Source organism: Vulpes vulpes, chromosome 6 (genome assembly GCF_048418805.1).
Source record: "Vulpes vulpes isolate BD-2025 chromosome 6, VulVul3, whole genome shotgun sequence".
NCBI lineage: Eukaryota > Metazoa > Chordata > Mammalia > Carnivora > Canidae > Vulpes > Vulpes vulpes.
Window position 1 is genome coordinate 55445631 of NC_132785.1, and position 25879 is coordinate 55471509.

Below are 25879 nucleotides of genomic sequence, written 5' to 3' on the forward strand. Positions count from 1 at the left end.
CTTTATTAAGTATAATTTGTGGTAGTAAATACTTATATCCTAAAACAGAGGCACAGGATTGAGATTTTAATTCTTCTGGGTGCTTAGTCTTTCTTAAAGGTAATACTGATGTCTTAATTGCCATAGCAGCATAAATTAGGTATTAGGTATTTGTAAAAATAGCCATTAAATACTAGTTCATGAGTATATTTAATGTACATATAAATCCTATGTTAAAAGTATAAATGAGGAAATATAGCATAGTTCTATGATTTCTAAACTGTTGACCATCAAAAAGTAAACCACCCTCAAGACTTAACAGAACTTTAAAAAAAATTGCTTCGACATATGAATTTAAGACTTTACTTTATTCAGCAAAATCATTTATTTACACAATGGGGAATGCTGGTTTGACTTTGTCAATGAAATAAAAACAAACTGAACAGAGACAATACTGAACTGTATATATATCTTGTACCAGAGCTGACCGACTGTTTCCTTACCTGTATCAGGAACATCAAGAGCAACGGTATCACAAGGACACTGGTTAACAATACACCACACAGGTCCAGTAACACCCTGGGAGCTTCCAATGCAATTTCCAACTTTTTCTTTTTTTATAAATATATAAAAAAACAAAAAGTCAGCAAAACCAGCATTATGATGTAATAGGCAGAGTATAACTCTGAAGTCAATGGGCCAGTAGAAACTTATCAGACCATCCACAGTTTACAAAGTGATCTGCTCTTCTGCGGATCACTAATGAAGAATCCAAACAGATGAAAAATAGATCACTTTCTAGAAGACAATAATGATCTGATAAGGATCTGACTTAATGGAAGTTAAAGGGGGGGGGGGGGTGAGGAATGCAGAGCACAGCCCCTATTAGAACAAGCTAAGTTTTCCAGATTTTCCAAATTAAAAAAACAAAAACAAAAAAAAAAAACAAAAAAAAACAACAAAAAAAAAAAAAAAAAACAAAAAACCACTTCAACATGAAGCTACCATACAAAGTTTTTCCATTTTTCTTTGTAAAAAGTTCAGAGTTTGCAGTTTAATCCTGGGTCTTTAAAGAGAAGGACAGTTTGGGCCTGGACTTGCCCTTGCCCAGGATAATTTTTTGTTCTTCTTTTTGTTGACGTTGCCGCTCTTGTTCTAGTTTCATCCTTTCCTCATGAATCTTTCTTTGTTCTTCAACAATTCTCAACTGCTCTTCAGCCTGAAAGTTAAAAGTGAACATTAAAACTTTCTCTGAATATCATGTCTTGTACTAACAATACTGGGGGATGACAGCTTACAGACGACACCATGTTGAATGAAATCTGCCTTCGTGCACACACAAAGCGATAAAGCGATCAAGGACGAAACAGAGGAATTAGAATAGAACTCCTTACTAATTCTACATATAGTTTCTGATGTGGTTTTATGAAAATATGTTTTAAAAAATCACAAAAAAGCACATACTTTGAAAATGGAAATTTCTAAAATCCTGTCTTAAGATCAGAATAGATTTTGCCCAATTACCTATTTTATCTACACTTTCAGTGTGTCAGATGAAGACTGGCAATTACGAACCAAGGCATCAATGTCCTCAAAGAACAGGTTATCTACCAATTATTAGATTCACAGTTAAAGACAAAAAATTATAGGAAAAAACCTCTACTGGGGCTACATTACATTGTCAATGTATAACCAAGAAATACTAAAGACCCCTTTCTCTCAAGACAAAAAAATTCACAATCTTTCAACTCGCTGACTAGAGAATGCTTTTCCGTTTCAGCAGCAGACACTGGTGTAGTTAACTTTGGCAGTGCCTCAACTACCTCACAAGTCCAGGGAACCAACTCTTTTCCTGGGCTGTCTATGCATTTTCCATCTTTATCGAAAAAAATGTAGGCCATTCTCATTCTCCCTCCTCAAGCTTCTCCTTTGGCCTCCCAGAAACTCCATGCTCACTTCCTTATTTCTCACGGAGGTGTAGCTCTATCCCTATCTAGAGGGCAGAGGACAGGCATGTTATTAAATATTAAACATCCTACAATGCACAGGTCAGCCATCAGAACAAAGAATTATCCAACCCCAAATGGGCCAAGGTTGAGAGAAGCTGCTCTAACCTTGAGTTTTTAAATCTCAGTGATCACTGTTTTCCTTTGTTTCCCATCTGACCTTCATCTTAAAACATTCACTGCATCCTCTAAATGCTTTCCTATTTTCAAAAGTCAGATTTTAAAGTCATTGCTTCCATCTCCATTATTTTACTAAAATTATTTTCTAGATGGTCAGAACTACAATGCTTAATGATCTCTTTATTCATTCTTCTGTTCACTTGAACTTATTAGTTATTAGGTCTTTTAAAAATTTTCTCCTCTCCCACATATTCTTGAATATGAGATACTGGCTGTTCAAAACATTCAGGTTCTCCAACTCATCACTCCTGTTTGTCTCCACTGATACGTTTTTCGCTCAGAAATAGTAACATTCGATGTGACTGCATTACAGGCTTTATGGTGAAGATGGGAAAAGCGATGGACTCTGGTATACAACATGAAGTATTTTTAAAAACCCTGGCTTTTAAAATACGTAAGTAACATGAAGAGGTTTATTTTACTTTAGGATGGTGGTGATGTAGACAAATAGGTAGAAGACAAATGGTGGTGGGGCAAATCCACTGTAATCAAGTAAAGGTCAAAGATGAGGAAGATCAAATCTAAAGAGAAAGAATTTGGTCGGCAGGCAAGATGGAAAACCCAACAGAGAGGTGAAACAAATCTTCCATCTCTCAGAATCTTTTCCTAAGCTACAGCTGTCGAGTAGGTATAGTTACTGGACAGAGACCAGGGAGACCTCCAGGTGCCTTCGAAATTCAACATGTCCAAGATACCCCTCAAATCTAACCCTAAAATAAATCAGCTCGTTCTACTACCTTCCCTACCACCACCCACATTCTGTAACTTGCTTCTGTCTCCTCCCTCTGACACAAGCAGACAGCCAACCAGTTGGTTAATCCATCCTTTATTTTCCCTTTTCCACTACAATGTCTCATCTGGAGCCCCATACCCATGGCCACCACACCAGTGCAGGGTCCCACGTCCCTTAAGAGACCTCACTGAATTTCCTTGTTCCCATCCCAGTCTCCTCATTCACCCTGCAGAATGCTACCAGTCCTCACCATTTTTGGAACATTGTTCTATTCTCACATGCCCTTAAACTTCCCGTGACTTCCACCATGTATAGAATATGGCCCCACTTCCCAAATGAGCATACTATTTAAGACTTTCTATAATCTGGCTCCCACTGTGTATAATTTCTCAAATTATGCTTGCTTTTCTATCCTGCCTCCCCCTCTCCTTTTGCTCACGCCATTCTTTCCTTCTACTGAAATCCTACCTGTACATCCGTTTCAAACCACCACTTTTGTGCTTAGACTTCCACTGATAATCATTTAGTGAATTCATGTGCCAATTACTTATCCAGTTTTAACAAATCATCATACATTTGGAATAAGAGCTTGGCAAGTGCAATTAAATCAAGGTAAAGAACCTTACTGTGTGTGTCCATGTGCCTGGGAAATGCTTACAAATATAAATACCCAGATTCACTGTTCCCTATTGTTCTAACTAAGCCCTTAGGAAAGCAGATTAGAATCTTGAAGAGGAAAAGGCTTGGACATCACAACCTAACTCTTAAGAGAAATCTAATTAAAATTACACAGTAGTTTTCACCCTATCATGTTGACAAATTGAAAAGATACACAATACTATCTTATGAAAAGTACTTCAGCACTAATTACCAAAGTTCTATCTTCATTATAATGCTTTTACCCCCAGCAAAAGAATTTCCTGGAATATATCTTATAAATAACATTTGTGTAACATGCAAAACTGAACAAAGTTTTCTAATGCAACATAGCTTGCAAAAGACTGGAAAAAGCCAAATATTCCCCAGTATGGGACTATTAAGTTGCAGAACATCTGTATAACAAACACACACACACAAACACACAGACACACAGACACACACACCAAAAAATAGGAATCCCTAAATCTGAAATGGAAAAATCCCCAAGTTACACTGTTAAGAAAAGCAAAGTCCCAAATAGTATATATAGTACACGGTTTCTCTGCAAAAAAGGGAGAATAAAAATACACCTATTTGTATCTGCCAAAATCTCCATTTTAAACTCTAAACAAAGGCAAAATTGAATATACCTTTGGACATGGCAGTGAAAAGTAGGTGGATAGGGAAAAAGAGATATAACCCCTTTATTTTTCTAAAGAATAAATTTGATGTGATTAAATTAAAAACAAACAAGATTTTTTAAAGCAAACTCATTTCAAACAGATAGGAAATACTAATTCTGCACTGAAATTAACTGTAGATTGGGTAAAGAAAAAGAAAGTTTCAAATTCATTTAGGTCTACAAATATGTGCGTGTGTGTGTGTGTGTGTAGAAGGGGAGCTTTAACTTCTCTGGTTCACCCTTAGTACTACTAAGTATATATTGCCTATTGAAAGTATCTGATAATGAAAGGATTTTTAAAAATGAAGCAAGCAGGGAAATATCCTATCTTTATGTACAAACATTTGTACTTTCTTCCATTATAGCTTTAAATGAAGCATAAACGCTATTCAATCACACTGGGACAAAAACAGACTAGTTGAGCAAAACCCAAAGCCATCTACTTTATTAATATAGTGGCTCTCAAATGATGAATATCCATCTAGAAGGTCTGACCTTCTACCTTAATTTGCTAGGTAATCTTCTAAACTCCAGCATCACTCTGTAATCTGTCTGACATGCCATTTCCTTTCTGATGACCACACTTGTCGGAATATCCACTACTCCTCTACCCTTGTGTTGTTTCAAATGTGTGTAAAAGAACTATTCCAATGGGATGGGGGTGGGGGAGACACATATGTGCATGTCTATCCATACATATGAACAATACTAAGTTCTCCTACAAGGATTACATGGGGACCCAAGAGAAGCTAACATCCACAATACGAGAGCCATGAAATTAGAGTGGGCCTTTCTAGCCATTAAGTCCAGGACCCTCACAAAGTTGACTTTTTACCCCTGCACCTTACTCAAAGAGTGATTGGTGAGATTCAATACTATAACCAAAATATACCATTCTAGCAGAAGATCTACTCTCCCAGTACCTTTTGCCCCACCCTGCCTTTACCCAGAGGTCCTAGTTCTGTTATTAAAATTACTCTTTGGGGTGGTGGGGTGGGGTGAGCACCTGGGTGGCTGAGTTGGTTAGGTATGTCTGCCTTTGGCTCACGTCATGATCCCAGGGTTCTGAGACTGAGCCTGCCCCACATCAGGCTCCCTGCTTAGCTGGGAGCCTGCTTCTTCCTTCTTCCTCTCCTTCCCACTTGTGCTCTTTCTGGCTATCTGTGTCTCCCCCTCAAATACATAAAATCTTTGAAAAAACTTACTCTTTTCCAAGCATTTCTTTCTTACACTGTCTATAACTATACATCAAGGTGATCCTTAGTAGCAGTTTCTTTCAGCAAATAAAGATGCTGAAATCTACTACTCTCTACTTAAAATATATATGGATATATATTTCACAAAATTTTAAAAATACAAGGAGAGAAATATTTATCAGAAGTGATTACAGAAATGATAGGAAAGAATGAAAAATATTTCAATTAGGAAATATTGCCACTACTCAGAAATGTGAATTTCTGCATTTTAACCTTCCCAGAAACACATCCTGTTCCACTCTGACATTTATAATTTTAATTCTTTGATTCATCTTTCCTTCTACAACTAGTGTAATGTATATCTACGTTATATAAACAATGAAAAAATATTTAAAATTTTGATATAATTAGTTCTGATGCTTAGCAAACTATGGACCAAAAAAATTTTCTAAAGTTATTAATGTACAAGGTTAAAAAAAACTTTCGAGAATTAAAAAAAGCAATCCCCACCACTGGTGATTTGGTTATTCTGACAGTTACCTCCTTATAGTATATACTATCCTTATGGGATATTATTTGCTATCACCTAAAGAGAATTCATACCACCAACTCCTCCTAGCCCCTTTCCTTCTCAATTTAGTTACCCAATTGTTAAATATATTTATAATCTTGAATATATTTTCGGAACTTCAACACTGCATAATGTCTCCTGAGAGCCGATATTATCTGGAGTGGAGACAACAACCTCAAGAAGGGACTGACAGTTGAGATCAGCATGGGATAATCAACACAAGAAAGAACCCCTGTCCTCCAGAGCTCTGGAGATAATGCTGCCAAAAGAGCAATCTCATACCTTCAGGATTTTATCATTTATGTCCCAAAATTTCAGAAAAAATGATCTCATCCAGATATGGTTCTTTGCATCTTCTATACCCTAAATTTTTTTCTTTCAAAAAAGTTGTTTGTCTCGGGCATTCATTCCCTTTGATGGATATTTTCCTAAATGCCTGCTGACACTGGGTTGTCAGCATGATGACATCTTCTCTGGTTCCTATACCAGATTTTCTCTCCATGCTCTTTCCTCCACTTTCTTCCTCTATACTCCCCTCCTCCTTTATCGCTCACCAAGTTTATACTGTCTCTAGTTTCTACTTCCACCTTACCATTTAAGCCCCATCTTCTGACGGGCTTTCAGTGGGTTTCTGGTTGACATTCTTTCCTTCAAGCCACCCTATACAATGCCAATACACTAACATCTAGAAAGCTTAAAAAAAAAAATGTTGCCCAAAATACATTAAATGAGCTTATCTTATCAATTGAAAACAAGCCTCTCACTGACTAAACATCCTTCCGTAACTTCACCACCATTTCATTTCAAATTAAAATATTTAATGAACATTTACAGTTGGCGCCATGCCATATTTGTCTGTTTCTTACAATGTGCACATATATCAGAACTAACCACCCTAAGTACTGAGCTCTTTCAACTTATACACGCTCACTTTAGTATAAATGCCCTATTCTTTTCCTGGTTATATTAGTTTCCTATAGCCACTGTAACAAAGTACCATAAACTGGATACCTTAAGAGAACAGAAATTTATTCCAGAGACAAAGAAGTCCCAAATCATTATCACTAGAACAAAATCAGGGAACCTATGAGTCACATGAGCAATCTCTTCAGCCCTAGCAAATGATTGTCCAGCCATACCCTTGGCCTTCTTTCCAGAATTTTTCTAACACTAAAACTAACTTTAGCATTTTTTGTAATCTAGAAAGGATAAAATTTTCTCCAAACATAAAGTGCTCATTCCTTTATACCTATCAGTTATTTCCCCTATTTATCTCAATAGATCTCAAATTTTACTATAAACAGCCAGAGGAAAACAGATTGTACTCCACAATTTACTTAGAAATACTTTCAGTTACACATGTAAATTCAACACTTAAAAAAGCACCTTCCACACAACCATAGGGCACAATTCACCTGGGTTTTCTACCACTAGACAAGGACCTCCTTCCCTCTAGTTTTCAGTACCATCCTCATTTGTGTCTAAGCCCTGACCTTTAAAGTCCATATTTCTATGAACAGTCTTTTTTAAGGCAGCCTAGGTATTTTCTATCATGTGCCTCAGAATTCTTCCAACCTCTAACTATCCAACTTCAAAACTACTTCCACATTTTTAGGCAAAAAATTTCCACGAATTATATAGTTCAAAATAACATAAAATTATTCTGGAGGTTGGAAGTTCGAAATCGGCATCACTGGTCCACAATCAATGTGTCAACAGGGCCATGCTCCCTCAAGAGGCTCTAGGGGAAAGTCTATTGCTTGCTTCTTCCAGCTCCTGGTGGCTGCCAGGATTCCTCATCTTCTCACATCATTCCAATCATTCCAATCTTCAAGGCCAGAATCTTCAAATCTCTCTCTGCTCTGTCTTCAGCCTTCTCCTGTATGCATTGTGTGGTTAAAAAAACAAAACAAAACAAAAAACTCCCTCTGCTTCCTTCTTACAATGGTATGTGAGTGAGGTTGTTAATCCAGGATAACCTCTTCAAGATCTTTAACCTAAAAAGGCCCTTTTCTGGGGGCCACATTAGGTAACAATCAAGGTTACATTTATATATATATATATATATATATATATATATATATATATATATATAATATTATATATATATATAATATGGACATATACTACATAAATGGTTACCTTTATATATATATATAAATAATATGGACATATATTATATATATAATATTTATATATAATATATATAAATAATATGGACATATACCACATAAATAGGTTTTTTTGTTTGGGGATGGAGGGGCATTCTCCGGAGATCCAGAGATATCTCTTAACTGCCAAGTGAGATCTGGTTTAAGTATGTGGAACACATTTCACATATAGTCCACTTGGAAACATGGTAAATCTTCCTATTTGGCAAGTGGGTAAGGAGAAAACTATTTTCAATAGTAAAGAATAGAAATACACTGTAAGTCTCAAACTTATGATTTGCTGATAATTTAAAATTTCAGGGACAGCTGTGTGGCTCAGTCGGTTAAGCGTCCAACTCTTCATTTCAGGTCAGGTCATGCTCTTGGGGTGGTGAGATCAAGTCCCACATCAGCCTAGTGCACAGCATGGAGGCTGCTTGGAATTCTGCCTCTCTCTCTGTCCTTCCAGCTTGTGTGCTTACACTCTCAAATAAATAAAGAAAACTTAAAACAAAACAAAACAAAACTTCAAAGAATGTTTCCCAGTTAAGATTAATTTTACCTTATCATTATAATGTAAACTTTTTAATTTTATTAGAAGTTGTCAGTCTCTGATTATAGTTCAGGTATTTAAATGCAAATTAACCAGGTTCCATTCTACTACCACCTTCATTCACCAATTCATAGTTTGAGGATCATTTTTTCCTACTGATGCAGCCTCCTGGAAGGACAATTAACTCCACAACACCTGTTAACTTTTCTTAAGTCCGTCTCACTTTCTGAGTAAGTAATATTCTTATACATACCACAATAGTACCTGTGCTTGGCTTTTCCCAGGCACATCACAAAAAAAACTTGTGTGGAAAAGAGGAGCAAAAAAAAAAAAAATTTTTAGATACTATTTTTAACTATTTAAACTATTTTTTAATTTTTTAAAAATTAAAATTCTCTATTGTATTATTTTTAACTATTTTAACTATTTTTTAATTTTTTAAAAATTAAAATTCTCTATTGTATCAACAACAGCCTCTCAAGTATTTGAAGATAGTTGTGCACTGCCAATACTAACCCAGAAGTATAATCCAATCTGCCAAAAGGCCAAGTCCACTCAAGCCAAACCACATGTGAATTAGTTCTTGTTTGATTTTCTAAATTAAGCATGTCTGTTGATTAATATTCTTCTGCCTCCTTTGGACAGATAAAATCAAGTATCTTTACAAACAATTTGGCATGTGAGCAAAAACTACCTTTGATCTGGAGCACCTTGTAAGAATTCACATCTGAGAGAGCCCATGTGGCTAAGCTAATGCATTCCTTATTACGATCATCACTGCCATCAATCTGAACTTTTGTTAACAAGGACCAACTTAAAAGTCCATTCAAAGTGTGGTTTAAATTTACTTTCTGTACTAATTATTTTTATGTGATCACAAAAGTGATGTTAGTTGTATTAAAAAAAAAAAACTAGAGAAAAGTATAAAGTTACATATAAGTCTACTACCAATTAGAGATAACTATTTTTAGCATTTTGGCATATTTTCCATCTACTAAAATGTGCAAATATATTTTTCAAGTTACCAGGATCATAATGTATACATAAGTTTTGTATTTAGCTATTTCCCCTGTATTACCAAATACTTTTTGACTACAGGAAAAACCAGCTGTAAGCACATGTTATAATTCATCTAAAAACCTTCACTACTCTAAATTATATTGTGAGAATTTTTTTTTGTATTACCGTACTTGTATCTGATTCAGTTTTCACCAGATTCTTAGAAATAGATTTAAGGTTCCAGATATTTACTGATACAGTGTCATTTTCTAAACTGGTCATAGCCATTATAAACTACCTCCATCACCATATAAAAAAGTCTTCTTTATACCTTATTCTTGCCAACACTTGGTGTTAATGAGGAAAAAAAAGTCTTTCTATTGGTATGTAGTATTACAGAAAATGAAAAGGAAGAGATCATTTCTTTGTTTTCCTACAGAAGTTGGGAGACTGGGATATATTTTCAAGAATTAGAGCACTTTTCACTTGTGTGAATTCTCTTCTACATCTCCCACTTTTCTTTTTCAATTAGGGAGTTGGGTCTTCTTTACTGACTTGTAAGAAACTGTTGTATTATACTTCCATGGTTGTAATGTTTAAGAAATCTCCCTCAGGGTACTAACTTTTCTAACCTATCTTTAATCTGCTTTCAAACTGCATCCACCATTACTTATCTCACAAACTTCTTACTCTTACAGAAAGCTGGTTTACTACTATAGCTACTACTGCCTAGCCCACCATCCTGAGAGCACCTACACTCTTGCCTTTTTTCTAATGCTATGAAATCCCAGAAAGGCCTTTGCCAAGCTTCCTCACAGTCCTGCCCCCATCATAAATTCAATTCCTAACTGGCCACTGAGGCTTGGCTCATGGGCATCTCTTCCAGGAAGATTTACCAGGCATTCCAGGGCAATTATGTCAATTACCCCACAACATCCATACCACTACCAAATACCTCCATATTACTTGTTAACTTTTCTTTGGATTGTCCTTGGGTCTACCATTAATACATTAAATACTTTAAAAACTTATCGTCTTGTCAATTTTTATCTCCAAATTGTTTTACATATAATAACTTCTCAATATAGAGTATGTGAAGTTAAGGTTGGCTACTCCCTCTTCCTCCTTTGCCTTCTAGAAGTTAAGAATGCATCACATGAACCAGTCCACATTTCTAGCATATTTATTATGTCATAAAGCAAATAAAACTGCTGTTGCAACAAGATAAACTACCACTACTGACATACTCAGGACAAGTCCCATGCTTCTAAAATACTAGCATACTTCCCTTCCTTTCTTAAATATTCTTCTAAAGGAGTATTCAATATATTCCACGTAATATTTCCTAATACATGTGTAAAAAGATTAAAGAACTTGCTCAAAATTGAGAGGATGAGGAATGAACAACAAAATTGAAAGAAATCTCTGTATGTGCCTGGCATCTTTATGCAGCAACATTTTCTTGACTTCTCTGACTTCCCTGCAAGTATATGGACTCCCTACCAATAGAACCAAGTAAAAATTAATTTTCTCTAACATGGACAATAATTTCTTAAAACTTCCAACTTTATCATACACAGGAAAAAAATGAGTTACATTCAAATCCTTACCAAATATTCTCAAACTCCTTTTCTTCAAGATATCTTTTCACTAAAGTCTTACTGATAAAACATGCAGTCAAAACAGTGTCACTGTACAATATAGTCTATCAAAGTCAAATGTTCTAGAATAGAGCTAGTCTAAGTATGGCCCATGAATCAGCAACAGTTTGCAAACCAGAATGGATCCACAACAAGATATGCAGAAACCAGGAGTGTTTTAGAAGCTTTTATAGCCACTTGACCTCATTTTTCTAATAATTCATCTTAATTATATCTTGCAAAAGTAGAGGTCTGAGACAAATCAGGATTAAAAGAACAAAAATTGGCCAATTACCACCACTCGAGAAGCACTGCTCTAGAATAAGCTTGCTAATCTTTTCCCAGTAATGACACACAGAAAGTCCTATTTTTAAGGTCCACGTGGGTAAACAAAAAAAGCTGCCAAGAGGAATATAAAGTGCCCAACCAAGTTTCTCTAGGCACCCTGACAGTTATCAGAAAGGATCAGAAAGGATCTTGGCAGGGCCTAACAAGTTGAGGAGCTCTCTTCTAGAAGTCACAATCTTGGCATTTCCGGCCACCCAAAAATTGAACTACTGTGCTACCCAATCTTTTATCATGTTCTAAGAGAAATTCTATTCCACCAGCTTGGAAATTCTAGTTCAATGTTTCAAATACCAACTACACTGTTCCTCCCTTCTGGAAATATCTATGCCTTAAAAACCCACACTGTATTTATCTTTCAAAGCTCAACCTTCTAAACTAAAATTAAGGTTCATACTTTTCATTTTAATTCCTCCTACCTGCACTGAGATTTTCATCTTATGCAGAATCACTAAAAAAGGGATTATCACATACTAATTAATGAACATGTAGTGATATATCTTACAATGACTCCTCATCCATTCATAGTGCATCATCATTCAGAGTGCTTTTTCTACCTTAACAGATTTTAAGATCTTTTCATGGGGAAAGCAGGATTAAGTCTTTCCTTTCATTACGGTCGTTTACAATAGGACAGCAATATTAGCTAAGAATCCACAGTGTCATGCTAAGCTGTTTAGGGTATTTCCGGTATTGCTCTTCCCTGGGGTAAGCTATCTTTAAAAATATCATGCTTTAGAACTTATTGCCCCATAATTTTAACTTTTTACATTCTTATCAACTACAAGACACATTACATACGGTCTACCTTTGCCCTTGTTCTCGCTGGGATCCACTGTCAATTAATTCTTAGACCAATTCAGATCGTTTCCTGTGCCTTTATAAACTCACAGAACTTTTTTTTTTTTTTAAATCGTTTACCTGGAGCTTACAACTTGCTTTCTCCCTGGCAAAGTAGGGCTTAGCAGCAAATATCTTCCTATGACTGTATCTGTATTATTCTCAACATATTTCTAACTAGACAAAAGTTTTCCAAGATGTCTAGAACCAAGAGTCGCACCCTAGGTCATGTCTCTATTCCTGGGCACTAAATAGCACTCATCTCCCATTCAACCTAAGTACATTTTCTTCCATCTCTGACTTATATTCTGCTTGAGGAAGCAGAATTCCTAGATGGTACCTTCATAGGGAAAAGAAAGCTTTTTCCTTCCAAAGCCTATCCTCCTTTTGTACTTTGGCTTCTTTATATCCACAGTCCTTTAATTCTAGCTTTCTTCATCATACCAAGACTGCTTCAAAATACATACTCTTAAATGGAAAACCCTAGGACACCAAAAATCTTTTCTTCTTTACTATACTTTAAATGCTAGTCTGTGCTAAAAACAAAGAAAACAAAAACTCAGAAATACTAAAAAACAGAACTGAAAAGAAAAATGGAAGCAGCAGATTAGTTTTTTCTATTTTAAAAAAAATCACTTCAGTATCTTACATTGGCTTCCTTATTAAAATGTTTAAATTAATCTCTGCATCACCTTTTATATCCCTAGAACATAATTGCTTCAGCCTCTGTACTCCTTACTAGATTACAGTCTCAGAATAGGAAAAGAGCTTATTAATCTGGTACACTTATTATCAAACATATGCTATCTACTTTACCTAGTAATTAGTAAGTAATAAGCTAACTAAGGTAAAGCGAAATACTGCATTTTAGTTTAAATACTTCACAACTTTCATTGCTATTATTTAGGCATAAAAATGTAAATGGGGTTAAGACAGAAAAATCTCTGGGATGGGGAGAGTACAATTCTCCCAGGAAACCTGTTTTAAACCACCGCAAATTTTAGAATTTTCTCCAGATTAAGTAAATTTCTGGATTACCCCAATAGAGTCCTCCAGAAGACACAGGCTAAAATCTAGTCAACCATTCCTGCTCTTTTCTCAACTCTCTGAAAATAGACCTGAAAACTTAGAAGTCAACCATTGAGCACAAAATAATTTCACAAATTCTGAAAAAGTAAAACAAACATCAAATACTTTTCAAATGTACACTTCATACACACCAGTTTGGCTTGTGCTTCTGCAATTTTTCGGTTATTCTCTTCCAGTATTCGCTCTAGCTCCTCACGTTTTGCACGTTCTTCCTCCTAAAGGGGAGGACATGTTTAGATGTTAGAAAAATAAAATGTTTATTTTTACTGATAAATATTTACTAATCTTCCTCTGAACTTTTTTGATCTGACTTAGAGGGTAGCTTTATAGCCACCTTCTGTCTGACAAATGATAAACTGTGCAGCCACTAAAATTTGTTTCTAGCACGAAATTTAAATCATCCCTCCCAGTCCAAACAGCAACCGACTAAACCCTCCCTAATGATAGTTTCCTGGCAATTATTACTAATACTTTAATATCACACAAATCAACAAGGACAACTACAAAACTGGATAGTATTTACCAAATTAAAAAATAATATATAAAATATAAATAAAGTGAATATTTGTCTCACCAATTATGTATACCTACGTATTCTTTACCTATACTCCTTTAATCAGCATTAAAAGTTGAATATTTACTGTCTTGTCCAGTGTCCTGCAGAGTGTGCTCCTCGGCTGCCATACGCGCCAGCTTCCTCTTTAAAATGATTTGTACTGTTAGCTTGGCAATACCTGCATCAGCAGCTCAACCATTTATAAAGAAACAACATACAAGGAAGGCTGAGCTGAGGAATGCAGATGTTTATGGTAAGAAGGAACAAAAAATGTAATTCATCATTCCTAAGGCAAACAATTAATAAGAAAAATACATTTACTGTTAGTGAAAAATACAAATGGTAATCCATACTTCATGGAACTAAGGGCTCTTCCATGGGGAAAATGGACTTAACATTCAGATGTTGACAATTTCTAAAGGCAGCTTATCTTGTCATCTACAGTCTGAACTGAAATTCAGGAATCCAAGGGGTGCATGGTCCGGAAATAAAATTCTGTAATTTATTTTTTTATTGGAGAATTTAATGAGGTTTTATAATGCAAACTATATGAAGATTGCTTGATGGTTTGGGCAGTGTTCAGATCACAGCATACATATTCAAATGATTTTAATATTTGGAAAGACTGTCAGAGGGTAGTGTCCGTGTTAAAAAAAAAAATTGTTAATATGAAACAAAAAGCAAATGAAGAGAAAAAAATCTTCCTATGATTAATAACTCGCTACAAGACAGCACCATTACTCCAAAATTATCTTCATGATTAAAAGCACTGATGTAAATAAAATTTCATACATTCAATTGCACAGTCTGTGATAGCTACCAAATATAGACACGTGTATCTACTTAAAGACAGCACAAGGGAAAATGCATTTAGAAAAGCTAAACTTACTGGAAAACAAGAGAGATTTAATATGATGCCAACTTGTCCATAATACCAAGATTAACAATGATGAGAGACATATTTTGAGTCAAATATTTAAGTTCAAGAAAATGTAACTAGAGGATTTTCTATGGCACACACCAATGGAATCCATACTCATTATGCAAACTATGTCAAGGGACACTCAGTGCCATAAAGTAATTTGCCTTGAGTGTTTCAGTGACTTTCAATGAGTTTTAGGAACCTGGAGTAATCAGTGCAAATAAGCCAGAAAGCTTCAGTAGCAAATTACTGTCTCACAGAAAGACATTTTCAACTTCTGCTCCAGCTGCTGATAAAACAAATCATGTGTTTAGCTTGACTCCAGACAAGGACAACCTGTTCCTTCATAACTCTCTAGAGAAAAAAAGGAGTTGTTAGTAGATACTAAAAAAGTGGATGAATGATCTGGACATTTTTCCTAAAAAGATTCTTTGAAACACATTAGGAAAATGGAGGGCCTTATGATCAGAGTGCTAGAATTAGTCCATTGTGTTGAGGCAGGATTCGGGGTAAGGGGTGAGGATAGAGGAGGACAAAAAGAAGAGCAAGAAAACCTAAGTATCAAAAGCAGGTGCTGTCACTCAATGTCAGGCCCTGCTCTTTGTAATCTGACTGAAGGCAAACAGCCTCTCACAGTCTAGGCAGTAAGAATGATACACAGAAAAGAAGAATACATATCCACAGGTGGATTTTAACCATCTCCCTTTCACCACTCCCTGTCTCCCCCAACCCTCCCAAAAAAGAATTTAAGTCCTGCAGCCATGGCAAAAGTTTCAAACACTTCTCAAATATGTAAGCCAGTTCCATTAAATCAAAAAGTATCCTTGAATACGTTTTATGAAAATAACTTTTAAATATCAGTCAACACTTCTCAATAGGCTAAAAAATTAACTTTCGCAGCAATGTTAAGTTTAGATGAGAAAGGAATGAGTCTGTATTCCATCTCTTTCTGAACTGAGCAGGAGGCACACCGAACACTGAAAGTTTTGCCATGGACTGTCTCTACTTTCCAAACGACCGAGCGTTACCTCTCTGGCTTTTTGTGCTGCAAGCTCAGCTTGTCTCTGTCGCTCGAGTTCTTCGAGCAACTGCTTTTCCATGATGCGCTTGGCTTCCTCCACCCTTCGGAGAACTTCTCGCTCGATTTCATCCTTCCTTTTCTCCAGTTCTTCCTCTACCCTTTTTGCCACTAACTCTTCCACTCTTCGTGCTGTTTCTTCCTCGATGAGTTTTTCTTCTATTTCCTGCTGCCGACTAGCAAACAGAGTGGAAAAGAATGACTTAGATAATATAAGTAAACCGAACAATGAAAACAAAACTAGCTGTAAGTCTATAAAGCCTTCAGCATGACTTTGTATTTTATAATTCGTTTTCATGCAACATTCAAGGAAATACTAGATATCAAGATGTTAAGGGATACAGAAATTCAAATGAGTATGAAATATTTGTTTTCTATGTCTTTTTAAATACAAAAAGACTAGTATATATACATACACAAAGAGCTTAATTAGTTTTAATTTAGGAACTATAGAAGAGATCTGAAACAAGAAGTCTATTTTCTAGACTGTCACAATCAACTTTATAATCAAAGAACAAGCTGTTAAGTGTATGGATTTATCATTTGCCAATGCACTCAGTACAAGGGCTGAACTACAGAGAAGTCAGGAGAAAATATTATATAGCAAGCAATTCAGATGATAAAGTTCACCCAACCCCACCCCCACCAGCAAAATCAACATAAATACAGACTTGAAGAGATTCAGACTGCTAAGGCAATGCAGTGTAGCTTTTATCGAAAATACAGACCAATGTAATTCAGGTTCTGAACCTAACACCTTTTACTGTAGCTTTTCTTTCTTTGGTTAATTGATTTTCAATTAAAAACTCTTCAGGAGGGGATCCCTGGATGGCTCAGCGGTTTAGCGCCTGCCTTTGGCCTAGGGTGCGATCCTGCAGTCCGGGGATCAAGTCCCGAGTCGGGCTCCCGGCATGGAGCCTGCTTCTCCCTCTGCCTGTGTCTCTGCCTCTCTCTCTCTCTCTCTCTCTATCATGAATAAATAAAAAATAAAATCTAAAAAAAAAAATTAAAAAATAAAATTAAAAAATAAAAACTCTTCAAGAAATGGGAAAATGGATGAAAATATATCACCAGTTCTAATAAAAAGTTCAATGAAGCATGATACTGTTTTAACTATTTTAATCACATTTAGATATTATAAAACAACTTCATCACTCAAAATGAAATTCCACACTGAAAATACTGACATTAATCAAGGCGCAGGTGAAAACCATGCACATTTCATACCACTGATACCCAAAATGATAGCTACTCAGTCACATGTGTCTAGTCTGAATTGAAGATTAACATAATGAAAAATATTAAAAATATCTTACAAATATTTTTATTTGGTTACATGTTAAAATGATATCTTAAGAAAGATTGAGAATACACTAAAATTAATTTCACTGGTTTCTTTTTAATGTGGCTACTGGAAAATTTTAAATTACAGATGTAGCTCACATTGTATTTTCTATTGAACTGCACTATTTGAGACAATTTGTGCTGAACTAATAATAATAAATTCAGAGGCTCTAGAAGTATATCTAAATCCTAAGAGACCTATTTATTAGTTATGCTTCAACTTCCTCACAATCCACAAAATTAAATACAACCTGTAACCTTTATATCTTTTGATGACTCATAAATATGTATGAGCCAGTCATTCAATTTATGTGTTTAGCAAAGACTTTATAGTGTCTAAGTGACCTTTAAACACCCCAATCCACTTCAACTAAACTCTATTTTGGGGTTGATTCAATTCCCACTCAAGTGCTTTTATTCTCAACTCCTGTTATGTATTCACAGAGATACCATACCAACACCAGTATTTCTAACATTCTAATTTATTTCAGTTTCTGCATTTATAAGCTGTTTTTCTGTTGAGATAGTAGCTATTTGAAAAAACTATTTTAGGTTCTAGATATATGCGATACCTATTCTGCAGATTCTGTTGCTTGTTTCTTAAATATTTCCTCCCAATACTACATTATTGGTGATTTTTTTTTTTTTGGTGATTTTTATTTAAAAAGATACGAAAGCCTAACTATGCTTCTTTTCCTTTTGAACTTCCAATAAAATGCAGTTTAAGGTAGTTTCAAGGAGCCTTTATCTAATTGCATAAGAGAATAGCTATCCACTCCAATACTAGAATGAACTGCCAGAAGTAACTAAAAGAAATCAGGCAGTGATTTCAGTAGAAATCAAACTACATTTCAAATACAGAAATTTTCTCTATTTCATCCAAAGAGAATATAAAATATATAATACCTATTAACCAGATTCAGCAGACCAGGCTCTACTTCTGCATACGTTGGAAAGTTTACATAACAAAGTTTTAGGAGTATACACCACCGGCACAAATATACTTTTGCTAGTTGGTTTTTACAACATTAGTAAATGTAAAGAAGGCGAAAAAGAAACTTTTTTAAAAGGTCAAAAATAGTACAATTCAACTCTGAAAGACAATATATAACAGTTTCAATTAAAATTTTCAACACAGGGACAGGACAGCCCAGTGGCTCGGCGGTTTGGCGCCGCCTTCAGTCCAGGGCCTGATCCTGGAGACCCAGGATCGAGTCCCATGTCGGGCTCCCTGCGTGGAGCCTGCTTCTCCCTCTGCCTGTGTCTCTGCCTCTATCTCTCTCTCTCTCTCTCTGTGTCTCTTGTGAATAAATAAATAAAATCTTTAAAAAATAAAATTTTCAACACAAAGCAAAAAGGAGCAAAGAATGGGATAAAGCTTTAGGGTTAGCTTATCAGTAGAAAAGTTGCCAAACAACTTAGGAATATGGTAAAGATGCAAGAGACCTGATTCATATTCAGGGTTTTTTCCAAGCAGTGCCTAAGTAATAGCAGTAGAACAAAGGCTAATAGGGCCACATTTCCACAGACTTGGTCAGTAAGGAGAAAACAAGCCTAAATAGTTTATAACTTACAGCAAAAGCCAGGTCAGCATGGTGTGAGCAGTCACTGGTGCCACCCCTGGACACCAAACCACAAGGGCCAGATGACACGCAATAGAGGTATATTCAGTGGGCTGCTCTGCTGCTACGCAGTCAAATCTAAGGACAGCTCAGTGGTTTTATAGCCCAGAGGGGAAGGCAAGTGGAAAGTCCCAAGCTCAAAAGAAACTGGGAGGATGAGAAATGCCCTAGTGGAGTTTCTCACAAGGCTGCTTATCTCCCTTTGTTCCCAGAGGAACCACAGGACATAGCACCATGATTGTAATTGCTACTGGGTCCCACGTGGAGACAAGCAAGGTCAGGATGCCACAGCAGATTTGTTCTCCTACAAGTTTATCAAGAATGTAATTTTCTGCTGTTGCCGTTATTCTTAGTATGGTTAAAATTACTTCAGTAATCAGAAAGAAAGTTTTACAGAAATTTTTCAGTTTCTGCCCTGAAAAATTATGCTCAATAATGCTTCAATTCCCCTCTCCCCACACAGAACAACAACAACAACAACAACAACAAACACTTTGGGTCATTAGCACCTGATAGAAAGAAGACAAACATTTAATGTCACTGCCTATCCACTCCTTCAAACTTTTCCCACAAGAGCTGTCACTTTAAAAGATGTTCAGGGTCCCTAATCTTTTCCTCAGACTCCTCTGCTGAATATATTCCCTTGCCAAGAATTTTTACCACCAATGAATCTTCAAGTTTTCAATGGAATCAGTATATATAACATTAAGCCTCCATTTTCTCCATATTTTCAGGAATTTTAAAAATACTGTCACAATCCATTTAAAATGGCAACTATTAAAACAGCAAAGGCCCGGCAATGCAGCAGAGTATGATATGACTGTACAGCAACTGGTAATATTATTTTAAATATATTAATATACATAGAAATATTTTAAAATGTACAAACTCAACCCTAGGAGATTACTTCTAGAAAGTACTTCATAACATCAGCAAACAGCATTAATTCCTTATTACTTGGTACCAAATACTGTGCCAACAGCTTTATACACCATGTCATTGGCTACATCCCTGATGGTTCCTCTGGCATGGGAATAGTTTACTAGTTGGGCTCCAGCACATTTCATTTTGCTGAGATGACTCCCAACCTAAGTAGACTCTTAAGCACTATACTACCCTAGATGGTTTCTCCAGGACAAATATGAAAGGCAAAAGTATGCAGAAAGATGATTTTTTTTTAAAGATTTTATTTATGGGGATCCCTGGGTGGCTCAGCGGTTTAGCGCCTGCCTTCGGCCCAGGGCGCGATCCTGGAGTCCTGGGATTGAATCCTGCGTGGGGCTCCCGGCATGGAGCCTGCTTCTCCCTCCTCCTGTGTCTCTGCCTCTCTCTATCATAAATAAATAAATCTTTAAAAAAAAAAAATCTTATTTATTCATGAGAGACACAGAGAGAGAGAGAGAGAGAGAGAGGCAGAGACACAAGCAGAGGGAGAAGCAGGCTCCATGCCGCGAGCCTGATGTGGGACTCCATCCAGGGACTCCAGGATCACGCCCTGGGCCGAAGGCCAGGGCTCAACCGCTGAACCACCCAGGGGTCCCATGCAGAAAGATTTAAGTATCAGAATAGTCACTTTAAAAACTTATCAGGTTCTTATTAACATCAGGTAGATCTTACGTCCTAATACATGGTCTTAAAGTCCTAACTTTCATGAAATACATAGTTCCACATACTGACTTTGCTCATAAAAAGTGCTTTTTGCTCTCACAATGAGCTCTTCAAGTATTCTAGGAATCACTCATATAGATCCCAGTTCAGTTTAGATACGTTAATTTAGAAGGCTCTCAGTCTGTCACGCAGTTAAACCCTAAGCATATTCACAAACTCAGATTATCACAGGCTACAGTAAAATTATACCATTAACATTTCCTGATTTGCTGAAGTCATTCACAGCTGCTCATTTTTTCGATATGCACAGAGCATCTCAAAAGAATACATAAAAAAAATGATAAGGAGAGGGAACTACACTGAATGGCTGGGACACAGGAAAGAGAAGAGAGGTAGAACTTTTTGAACTCAATTTTGCAACATTATGCATTAGCTATTCAAAAATGAGGAAAAGAAGTGTTTTTAAATGTTAAGGTCTGCCTTTCACTGTCTTAATGTAGCAACTCATAAGATCACTTCTTAAATTCAACCAGGCTCAATCTGGCTGCATGCACATAAAGTATATCATACAAATTATTTACTAATGCCCATTATATGCCAACTATGTCTAGATACTTCCAATGCACTATTTCTGATCTTCATAATAAGCAAGACCCGTATCTCCATTTCAGGAATAAGAAACCAAGCTTACAGGTGATTTATTCAAGGCCTCACAACAGTAAAGAGCAAAGCAACTGGTTTCTAGTATTACTACAAACTTTCTAATTGGTTAAACCCAAGAGAATATTTTAATTCTGCTGTCTCACCATCTCTCATCTCATACTGAACCTCTTTCAAGGTACACTGACACTATGCATTCTTCTGAAATCCCTTCTCTGCTTCCTCCAACACACATTCCCTAAGGTTCTTGCAGTCCTGTATACAAACTGCTCTTTTGCCTCCATCTAATCTCAAGATTTCCTCTAGGCTTCAGTGTCCCCCATCAACCTTTGATAAACTCACCATATCCAAATGTAAGTGCCCACGGTGCAAGTAACAAATGGAAACTCCTTTGTGTCCATCCACCTTTTCTGTCATTTTAATCAGTCTACCACACAAATAGTTACTTGAACATTTTGGTAGCTGAAGTGCAACTGCCACAACGTAAACATGATTACCAACATTAATGTTTAATTTCCTTTATGTTCCAATTCAGTTTTATTTGCACTAAACCTTTCTTAAATTTGTCCCTCTTTTCCATTCCAATAACCACCCCCTCACTACTCCTGTGTAGCCTTACTCTAATAGCCATCCTTTTAGAGCATTCTGTGCTGTTTTTTTTTTTGGGGGGGGGGGGGGGCGGGGGAAGACAACACTGTTTACTTCCTTACAACTTTTCCTGTTTCTAGGATGAAATCCAAGCTTCTTAATATGGCATTTGAGACTCTCCTTGTGATTCCCACCATTTACCTCCCCAGTCACTCCATGATTTTTGTACTTTTGTAACTTCATCTTCCAGTCAATATTCACTGTTTTACCCCACTTTAAGGCCATTCTGCCCTCCTCCCTCTCTTTATTCATCTAGGGGTGGAGGGAACTCTGCTTTGGGCCCCATGTAACTTCCTATGCCTCGCCTTACAGTCTCTTAATCTACCAGCCATTCCTTAGGAGAACTAAGGTGCTTACCTAAGATCTTCCTTTTTACAGTCACATGAGCATCACTGAATTTACCACACTGTATTATTATGTAGCTACTTGTAAGTCTTTAAGGTTCTCAGAGAACTCAATTATCTTTAATATTAACAGTCCCTAGCATCTTGCCCAGCACTTATTAAATGTTCAATAAATATTAGCTGAATGAAATGAGCTAACCCACAGAGAGAGACTCATAGACATACAGCCATTTATGCCCATTTCTGTGGCTCCAAAACCTGTAACTTTCCATGGTTTCCTCTGTGTTATTCCCAAAACATTACACCGTATTGAGAGCCTTACTGCATGGCACAGAGGAATTCAGTGTATAGGTGGCTGCTGGCTCTGCCCCCTCCTCCCTTCATTAATGCTAATGGTAGTTTGCTGCTTCTGTCAACTTGGAACTGTACAGCTGCCTGATTTTCTCATGTAATCCCTGGGTTTTGTCTCTGCTATTCATGTGTAGCTTGCTAAACATTTCTAATTATTCTTTGCATACCAAGGTTCCTTTCATTTTTCCTACAAGTTTTAGCTTTCCAGTGAATGGCAAATCATTTCTCTTTGGACATCTGTTTTCACGTGGAAAAATTATCTCAGAGATGCCTTAAGTAAGCTTCTAAACGTTCATCTGTTGAGATTTATTTAAAAGCTACATTTTCACAGTTAAGGATCTTGTCCCAGACCAAAAAAACCTGAATTCTATATAATCAAGGTTTGTTCGGAAACTATTACTTGTATTTGGTTTTCATATGTTGATCACCAACAGCTCTACATAAAGGAAAAGTATGCAGCAAAATAGCTCTCCTGGTATTGCTTCCTCCGTAATATTGTTAGTGCTACAGTCTTGTGCCTTACTTTGCTTCTTAGAAACAAACTCTGCTGGAAAATCTAGAATACACAAATCCAAACATGTAAAAATTCACATGTATTTGTCTCAGGAAGACCCTAAATTCAGTTACTTTCCGCCTCACGTGCGCTTTCTAAACATGAACCAAGGAAGACGGCTGGTTTAAGCAGTGAGAGTTGGCAAACCAACTCTACCTTTCCACCTGGCTTTGGGAAATGAATACCCAGAGCATCACACGACCATGGTCTTAAACCAAAACAAAACCTGCATTTTAAAACCAAAAGATCCTGACTCTGGAATTATTTACACCTACTCTTGAATCTAAAGATACCTGGGAAGTGCCTCTTCCAGAAATACTTGTGCTCAGTCACTTCAAGTTGGGAACCTTACTATGTATGACTGATTTTCCCTCCATTAAGGGAGCATATACGAGCAATGCGAAAATAAAAGCAAATATTCAAACGTCTTCTAAACAAAAGTGTACTGAAAGGGAAAACGAAGACAGGATTGCACTTAAGTTTGCACTACAAGGGAATATGAAGCAACGGAAAGAAGTATAAAAATGGAGTAGGTTTTAACTGGGATGGTGGTGAAACAGGTGAACTCAAGTACCAAAACTCATCGGACTGTAAGCTTCAAGCGTGTGCATTGTTTGTACAGCTCACAAAATAAAAAAAAAATAAAATAAAATAAAAAAAAACGACCAGCGCTCGAAAAAAGAAACGCAACCGCGACATCTTTAACAAAAGGAATGTGCTAACGGAAAATGCATTCGGCCGGGGAGGGGGGGGGTACAGTGAGACCACCTACATGTCTTACTCCCGAGGGGGCCCGCTCCGATACCAGATACCCGCACGCTCCGGGCGGCGGCAACCCGCACCCCGGGGGTGACTTCCTTTGGGCTCTGCACCTGCGGGCCCGCCACCGCTGCCCACCCCGTCTGCAGGCTCGCGCACCACGCGCCCTCAGCGGCCCGGGCAGCTCCCCCACCCCGCTCTCAGCCCCACCTCCTACTTCCGGCACTCCGCTCCTCTCTCGCGCCAAAATCGCTTTCCCCGCTTCCAGCCTCTCCTGCGCAAGCCCCGCGGGGTTCCCTCCCGGCCGGCTCCCGCGTCCGTCCCGCCGCAGGCTGCGCCCCCGCGACCCCTCGCCCCACCCCCACGGCGCTCCGCCAGCCCCTCACTCCCCCCGCCCTCCCCGCGGGCGTCCCGCCCCTCCCCCCGCGGGCGCTCACATTTTTCGCTGCCGCTCGAACTCCGCTTTCTTCTCCTCCTCCTCTCGCTTCTGCTTCTCGTCCAGGCTGCTGCGCTTGCTCACCGTGCGCCCGAAGATGTCGATGCGGTCGGGCGGGGACGAGGCGCGCTCCCGGTCCCGCTCGCGCCGGGACACGGCCGTGTTGGTGGACCGCGAGCGGGACCGCGACTCCCGCCGCCGGTTCCGTTTGCTCTCCCGGGATTTGGAGCGCTTCCGCACGCGCTCCTTGTCCCGCGACCGCGACCGCGACCGGCTCCGCTTCTTGTTGTGTTTGCTGCTCTTGGTGTGTTTGGAGCGGGACGAGCTCCGGCTCCGAGACCGGCCCATCCTTCCGGGCGACGCTCGGACTAACCGCTGGACTCGGGCCCCGCACGCGTCCCACTGCCCTCGCTTCCTCCTCCGGACGCCGGCTGGCCGTGCTGTCTCGGCCGCGGGAAGGAAAGCTGTCAGCCAGCTGAGTTTAAACCGCTCTCTGAGGTCGACGGCCGCCACGAAGGCCGCCTCCAACGACAAGGCCGCAACGCCAGGAGTTGCTAAGATGGCAGCCGCGGCTGCACCGGCCGCCCTCCCCACAATGCCCCGCGCGGGACGCGCCGCTACGCGGGCCCCGCCCCCTGACGATGGTCGCCGAAGGCGAAGCGAGCGCTTCCGAGCGCACTCGGCTCCTTCCGCCAGCCCCGCGCCAGCCTGACGCTCGGGAGCCGGAGTCCCCACCTGAGCTTTTGGTGCACTCCTGCTTTCCGGCGAGATGCCAACACCGTCCGGATGAACCCGTCGCGTTTTGGTGAGAATGAAACCCTACCTCGGCAGGAACGGATGCATTATTTTCCAGGAAGCTGGATTTCTCTCAGGCAGCCCTGTATTGTATCAGAGTGACCCTGAGCAGGTTCCTGGTTTCTCTGAGCTTCCTCATTTGCACAATGAATGAAGTAGTTGTGAGGCTTATAGGAGATGACGTGGACTTTGGTAAGTGGAAGCCAATGCTTGATATAGGGCTCCAGGTGCCGGGAGTTGTTCCGGATGCTTTGCATTTATTAACTGGTGCTTGATCCTCATTTTAGGGATGGGGATGCTGAGGTCCAGCAGGTAGAGAAGTTAGCAGGTGGCAAAGCAGAAGTGTGTGTATGTGGTGCAGAGCCCTTGCACATCACCGGTAAGACCCTCTAAGTCCTAGCCAGGGAATCTCTCTGTTCTTGTATGGTATACAACAGGCTGCCACTGTCAAGCTCCCCCCCCTCGCCCCCACCAACAAACAGGGACATTACTATTCATAGATGATAGAAAACCTTGAAAATCTAGGTGCCTCAATTTTAAAACAGTCTAGTAAAAGGCTTAAGTCGATAGAGATAAGAAAAGGAAAAATTTCCGTTTTGAA

At 38.4% G+C, this 25879-nt stretch overlaps 1 protein-coding gene across 1 annotated transcript; it reads right to left on the reverse strand.

Moving 5' to 3' along the window:
• Positions 1–328: 328 nt before the first annotated feature.
• Positions 329–25433, reverse strand: ARGLU1 (arginine and glutamate rich 1). Its single transcript, XM_026008877.2, has 4 exons — positions 24485–25433; positions 16109–16334; positions 13734–13817; positions 329–1198 (listed from the first exon to the last, which is right to left on the reverse strand). The coding sequence occupies exons 1-4, from the start codon at positions 24829–24831 to the stop codon at positions 1034–1036; spliced, it is 822 nt and encodes a 273-aa protein (XP_025864662.1). The 5' UTR covers positions 24832–25433; the 3' UTR covers positions 329–1033.
• Positions 25434–25879: the final 446 nt, after the last annotated feature.